A 6,608-nucleotide genomic window follows, 5' to 3' on the forward strand; every position below is an offset into this window, starting at 1 on the left:
ACACTAGTAAGCAACTTGAATGATGGAGTAGGCCGCTACCGTGGGACTTCCCCGCAGGTGGAGCTTATGCGTCATACTCCGTGGCCTTTCGTGAGTTTACTAGAGAGCACCCTACTCTCATAGATTTCGACTTTTAACAATCAAACTCATATAGGTGTGTTCTTCAAAATATATTCTGTAGGACAACATCTCTGCTAAAATAGGCCACTCAAAACACATTAAGATAAACATCAAGCTACCACGCGGATTAGGAGAGTATTGCATCTTCGTGGAGTGGTATTATTAATAGTAAGGATATTCTCCTCTAGGTTGACCAACAGCGTGTCTTCCAATTCTAATTCAGGATCTCTGATCACATAGAGTAGTTTACCATTGTGAACAACTCATATTGTGGTTCTCATGCCCATTTCCTTCAATGCAATATCTATCACAGTACGTGATAGATCTACCAGATTTTTAGATATTTGGATATAATCCAACACAGTAACTCCGGAGTTTCTCATTTTCTGACTTCAATCTTCTCTATACATGCCTTGATGACTTCATGTTATCCTTTAAGCTACTCACTTTGGCGATCATAATTTGATTGTCACATTTCATAAGGATACCTAGTACAGGTTTCTTAACAACCGGCAGGTCATTCAAGAGCCGACGAAGCCAATCTGCTTTGACCATAGTTGTATCTAGTGTGTGAGCTCTGCTTCCATTGTGAACCTTGTTAAGATGGTCTGCTTACAAGACTTCCAAGAAACAACGCCACTCCATAAGTGAATACATATCCACTTGTGGTCTTTATCTCATCAGCATCCGAAATGCAGTTTGAATCACTATGCCCTTCAAATACGATTGGGTACCTAGTGTAGTGAATTTCATAACTCGCAGTGCCTTTCAGATAACACATTACTATCTCTAGAGCTTTCCAATGATCATCTCCCAGTGTTGAAACAAATAGTCTCAGTTTGCTAACAACAAAAGAGATGCCAGGTCTCGTAGCGCTATCTAAATACATAAGCAAGCCAATAATCTGAGAATACTTCAATTGATCTCTAGAAAATCTTTGATGCTTTTGAAGCAACACGCTAGCATCATATGGTGTTGGAGAGGGCTTACCGTCACTATAGCCAACGCGACTCAAGATCTTTTCCACATAGTGAGATTGAAGCAATGTAATCCTACCATCACCATCTCTCAATAGATTGATGTCAGAATAACATCAGCTACTCCTAAACCCTTCATCTCAAAACAATGAGATGGAAAATCCTTGACCTCCGTCACAACATTCAAATTTGTCTCGAAAATCAATATGGCATCAACATGCAAGCAACGGATAACTCCCTCACCCCCACCGTGGCGACAGTACACACATTTCTCATCTTTGTTTATAACAAAGCCTGCATCAGTTAAAGTTCTTTCAAACTTCTCATGCCACTTAATAGGTGCTTGCTTAAGCCCATAGAAAGACTTTAACAATTTGCACACCTTTCTTTTCTAACCGTCCACTACAAACCCATCTAGATGTTCTATGTAAATTTTCTCATCCAACACCCCATTTAGGAAAGCAGTCTTAACATCCATTTGAGGAACGAAAAGACCATGTGAGTGAAAGTAGTATTCGAATAGTGGTCAATCGAGCCACAGGTGAGTAAGTATCAAAGAAGTCTTCACCTTTCTTTTGTGCCTTATACTCCCCAATAGTATCACCGGGCCTATTGAGCATATGACATTTTGTTGTTTGTGATGCATCCAATGTTTTTTGGTTGTGATACATCCACAAAAAATGCTATTGATTCAAATGGAGGAGCCCGGACAGGGGCGAACGTTTGGTACACAGGGTTGGATGACCGTTTGCCGTATCCGTGACCACAAAAGTTTGATATGTATGTTTTGATGTACACCGTTCGAGATGCCCTAAATATGCTAGCAAAGGTGAAAATTTTGGCGTCCATCCAAATAGCTGTCCGATGTGTACGTGATTTTTTTGCTGGGCGCTCCAAAGGCACGGATAGATCTTAAAATCAGCGAAGATGGAATGCTGATTTTAAAATCAACTTTTGGCTGTATACTTATTCTAAAAGAAATAGTACATTATTTTACCAACTAAATCACCCCTAAGAAATTGTGTGCAAATTAGAAAAAAGTCCTCCAGTCAAATTAATGTATTTTTAGCAACGTTTTTTTTCTTATCGCTAACGGACACCTTTTTTTTAGGTGAACTGACGGACACCTGAGGGGCTGACGAGTCGTGGACTTTGGCCCAGCCCAAAGCAGCTCGGCGGCGCTCTAGGGTTTGCTCGATTGGCTCGGCGGCGGCGGCGGCGGCGGCTGGCGATTCATGATGGCATCTGTAGAGGAGTTGGAGGATGAGGAGGAGGAGGTGGAGGGCTTAGAGCCTTTATTGTATGACCGGGCAAAGTGGGTGGCCTGGGCGGTGGAGGAGAAGGAGAGGTCCCGGCGGGAGGAAGAGGAGAAGGAGAGGTCATGGACTCCATCATCCAGCACGACCCCAAGGCTGGGCGCAAGGTCTACACCCGGTTTTTCCTCAGAGACTTCTCCGTCTTTGACATCGACGAGGAGTGTAAGTGGCCTCTCCATCTCTAAAGCTGTAGTAATTTTTTCTGATTGACGTCTCTCACCTGTAGAATCCTCTGACATGCCATGTTCATTATTGATGCATATATAGCAGTAAACAGCAAATCTCAGTCCGTTTACTAGATTGGATTCAGTTTCAATTAACAACAGGAACTCACTGATTTGGCTAAAACTGAAATTAACTTTGTACAGATGGTGAGATGATAGTTTTCTCTTGAAGTTAACAGCGAATCTCAATTCATATACATAGATTTGATTCATATGTTTATCACTTAACAACAGGAATCACTGATTTCGCTAAAATTGAAATTAACTTGGTTCGAATGGTGAGATGATAGCTTTCTCTTGAAGTTAACTCGTAAGTCAAATAAGAATATTAGATGGCTTAACTCAGCGGGATGTAAATGGGAAGAACACAAACTGGGACTGTTTGTTGTGATGAAATAATTTGATATTTTTCTCATTCATTGCAGCGTCTGTCCCTCCAATGCGATACTCTGATAGTGTCTACCAAGATGAATTTGGGCTAGAAGACTCTGCAAACATCCTCTCCGTCAGCATAGTCTCCTCAGATGTAGGCTTCCCAGTCGATGTCTATGGCCGCGTCATCGCCAGAGACAGCATTGACTACAAGTGCATTTATCTCTTTCACCGCATTAGGGATGATTGCCAACATCTCAACGAGGTACATCCTTTGCTTCTAAGTTCATTCCAATCGCGTTTCGTTTTATCAGGTGATGCATTTAATATCAACTGTTAATTGGCATCTAAATGGAGTCATCTTAGTGCTGGTGGTTGTCGATCCAGACAGTCATCTGCATATAAATGGAGTAGCTTTTATGGCATGCTTCCAATCTTCATTTTGAGCAGTGTTTGGATGAGCATACTCTAACCTCTCGTGCAATTCTTTTCATAGGATGGAATGCTGATTTTAACTGGCCCATATCGAGGTCTAGTGCTGGTTGATTTCATCTATCTAGAGATAGATCTTAAAATAAGGGAAGAAGGAGTTCCAGACAGGCCATTTAGCAAGGGTCTAATAAGCATTGATGGCCGAGTACTGTCTAGAGAGAAAGATGTCATGGTTAGAAGCGAAACCCTTGAGAGCTGGCTCAGCACTACAGAAGTGAGATTCACAACTGTCCTGAACGCAGTCGAATGCACCTTTGAAATCAAGCTCATTGAGGGGCTTTTTAAAGGAAATATAACAGTTGGCATCGCGGATAAAGCTCGCAAGCTGGACAATGAACAAACGATTGTGATTCATGATAGCACAGCAGATGGCGTGGTTACAAGTGATGAAAGTGGAGTTATCAAACTCCGGCGAAGTGTCATTACTATCTGTCTGGAAAGAAATGTGATGTTTCGCATAAATAATGAGGCTGCTGGTGTTTGTGCTGAACGAACCTTTGATTTAAGTCCACGCCGCACTGGTGCAGATGAATTGGAAATTACGTGTGGTGCTGGGAAGTTCGGATTCAGGGTCGTCTGGTCCTTGATGGACTTTAGGCTGTAATCTTGTGCCTTTATAAACCAAGTTGAACTAAGTTATATTGCGAGTCAGTGATGTAATGGATCAAGTAGATGTTGTGGACTGAGTTATATCGTGGTGTAATGATGCAGTGAACTAAGTTAATCGTGGTGTAATGATGCAGTGAACTAAGTTAATCGTGATGTAATGGTGTGGTGCACTAAGTTATATTATTGTTATTAGGTAACTTGATGGATTATAAGTAATGATGTAGCGAACTAAATTATAATGTATTATGGTGGCGTGTTATACCGAATTTGTTGGTTTAGTTTTTTGGCATAATCAAAGCAGATTAGCGCACTTGGCATTTTGTTAGACATGTATTAGGCGGAAAGATGAACATTTGTCACTGTTAAGGGACTTTTCTACCATATTTATACCGTGGTTTGTATTCATTGCTCATGGTCACTTCTGTGTTATCTAAATATCCTGATAATTTAAATATTTGCAAGATGGCTTTGCATTGCATTTGGTTGCTGTTATTCTGAACTAACTTCTGAAGCACAACCTGGGTTCAACGAGGAAGGCAGGAGGCACCTGCGTGTTCTCAGTTCTGAACCACATGTTTGTCCTTCTCGACAAGTGGTTTCATTTTAGATACATGTTGCCTGTTCAAGCCAATACAAAAACTTGCTGGTACATTGGATCTTTACAAAAGAAACGATATTCAAGGCACCATGCCGCCAGAGGTACTTTTTCTACCCATGTTCTTTTTTATAAACTGTGTCTGGTTCTGGGCTTCTGGCAATGCCTCTACATATATGCATATCTGGATATGCTAATTTACGACATCTATGATAATTTTTCTGCTAAATCAAGTATATTACCTAGTGCATATGTTTATTTTTTCCCACTAAATCAAGTATATTACCTAGTGCCTTTCCTGTCACATGTGAATGTCATTAGCCCAAAGACAAACAGCTCATGATTTTTACAGTATATGATTATGCTATTAAGTTATGCATGAGTGTAATTTCTTGTTCTAAATATTGTAGTGCATGAAGTTGGTGGTAATGAGAAGTGCACTGTAAAATGTTGGAATTGCTGACTTGGCTACCTGGATTTACCACGATGAGAGGATTAAAGGTGAGTATGCTAATATTTGCCACTTCAAGTTCAAACTGAACTTCTGAATGGTTGCCATCTCTACCTCTAAAAAAAGTTGGTTGTAACACTCTTGATGATTTGGCCTAAATGTCTATTTTGAATGTGAGCTCCAAGAGGCATGCTTCTCCTGACCATAATTTAAGAAAGAGCATGATCAGCACTTGATTGATTTTCTGTGATTCATTATTTAAACAGCACAAAACAAAGGTTTTTGCTGTCTGTTGTTCTTGCACACCTTGTGGGCTGTTATGAAACCAGTGGACTGGTAACAATTGAAGATGGTAACTACAAACAAAATGGACTGGGATCCCAGCACTAGTAGGAAAAGGGGCTTTTACCCCGGTTCATAAGGGCCTTTAGTCCCGGTTCTGGAACCGGGACTAAAGGGTCGTTACTAATGCCCTAGCCCTTTAGTCCCGGTTCTTACACGAACCGGGACTAAAGACCGTCCACGTGGCCGGTGCGGGGAGTCCAGGCAGGAGGGCCTTTGGTCCCGGTTGGTGCCACCAACCGGGACCAATAGGCAGGGCCTTTTGTCCCGGTTGGTGTCACCAACCGGGACCAATAGGCATCCACGCGTCAGCAGCTGGCAGGAGCTGAGGTTTTTGTTTTTTGAAAGGGGGTGGTTTAGGGGTTTTGGGGGGTTAATTTAGGTGTTTCATATATTGTGTTAGCTAGCTAATTAATAGAGAGAAGTGTCCTCTCTTATCTCCGTGCTTGGTCGACGCTACGTACTATATACGTATGGAGAGGAGTAGACACGCTAGCTAGTAATCAAATGAAGGAAACAGAAGATCGTCATGAACATATGCATACAGAGAGAAGTGATATCGACCACCTCTCCTTCTCCGAGATATTGGTCGAACAACAAGTTCTCGTATATCTATCCGACACTACCGGCTACATATATACAATAATTATCTCTTACAATACAATCTCCTAATTAAATTGTAGGAACACAGGGTCCACATAGTATTCTCCGTTTTCAGCGATCACGTGGTCAAGGAAGAATGCCGTCAATTCCTCTTGAATTCCTCGCATACGATCTGGTGCTAGGAGTTCATCCCGCTTCCGAAACATCTAATTTGAAGAAGGGGGTCAATACATATATATATGAATAAATGAAACTCAACACAAATGATGGTAATAAAATAAAATTGTGAATATTATTGCTTACGCACTTCATATTGTTCTTCAGTGTAGCCCCGCTCACAGGTCGTGTAGCGGATGGACTCGCAAACGTAGTATCCACAATAATTATTCCCGGGTTCCTGCCACAACCACTTTATAAGAAATAGAGGTCAATCAAACTGATAAGCAATGCTAAATGGTATTGATGAAACTAGCGCTTGAATCACTAGGAGATGCGCGGAACATGCTA

General features: G+C 41.4%; 1 protein-coding gene across 1 annotated transcript; it reads left to right on the forward strand.

Annotated features, from left to right (window-relative positions):
• Positions 1 to 2,376: 2,376 nt before the first annotated feature.
• LOC109742020 (uncharacterized) lies at positions 2,377 to 4,307 on the forward strand. The gene is made up of 3 exons (XM_020301105.4): positions 2,377 to 2,575; positions 3,063 to 3,274; positions 3,506 to 4,307. Exons 1-3 carry the CDS (start codon positions 2,479 to 2,481, stop codon positions 4,103 to 4,105), a joined length of 909 nt encoding a protein of 302 aa, XP_020156694.1. The 5' UTR covers positions 2,377 to 2,478; the 3' UTR covers positions 4,106 to 4,307.
• Positions 4,308 to 6,608: the final 2,301 nt, after the last annotated feature.

This window comes from Aegilops tauschii, chromosome 1, assembly GCF_002575655.3.
Source record: "Aegilops tauschii subsp. strangulata cultivar AL8/78 chromosome 1, Aet v6.0, whole genome shotgun sequence".
NCBI lineage: Eukaryota > Viridiplantae > Streptophyta > Magnoliopsida > Poales > Poaceae > Aegilops > Aegilops tauschii.

What these genes read in the sequence shown, in the direction of transcription:
- LOC109742020 (XM_020301105.4), top strand. Translation starts at nt 2,479, where the DNA reads ATGGACTCCATCATCCAGCACGACCCCAAGGCTGGGCGCAAGGTCTAC. An exon ending in CTTTGACATCGACGAGGAGT is followed by an intron (nt 2,576 to 3,062) that starts GTAAGTGGCCTC and finishes CATTCATTGCAG; the next exon opens with CGTCTGTCCCTCCAATGCGA. An exon ending in ATTGCCAACATCTCAACGAG is followed by an intron (nt 3,275 to 3,505) that starts GTACATCCTTTG and finishes TTCTTTTCATAG; the next exon opens with GATGGAATGCTGATTTTAAC.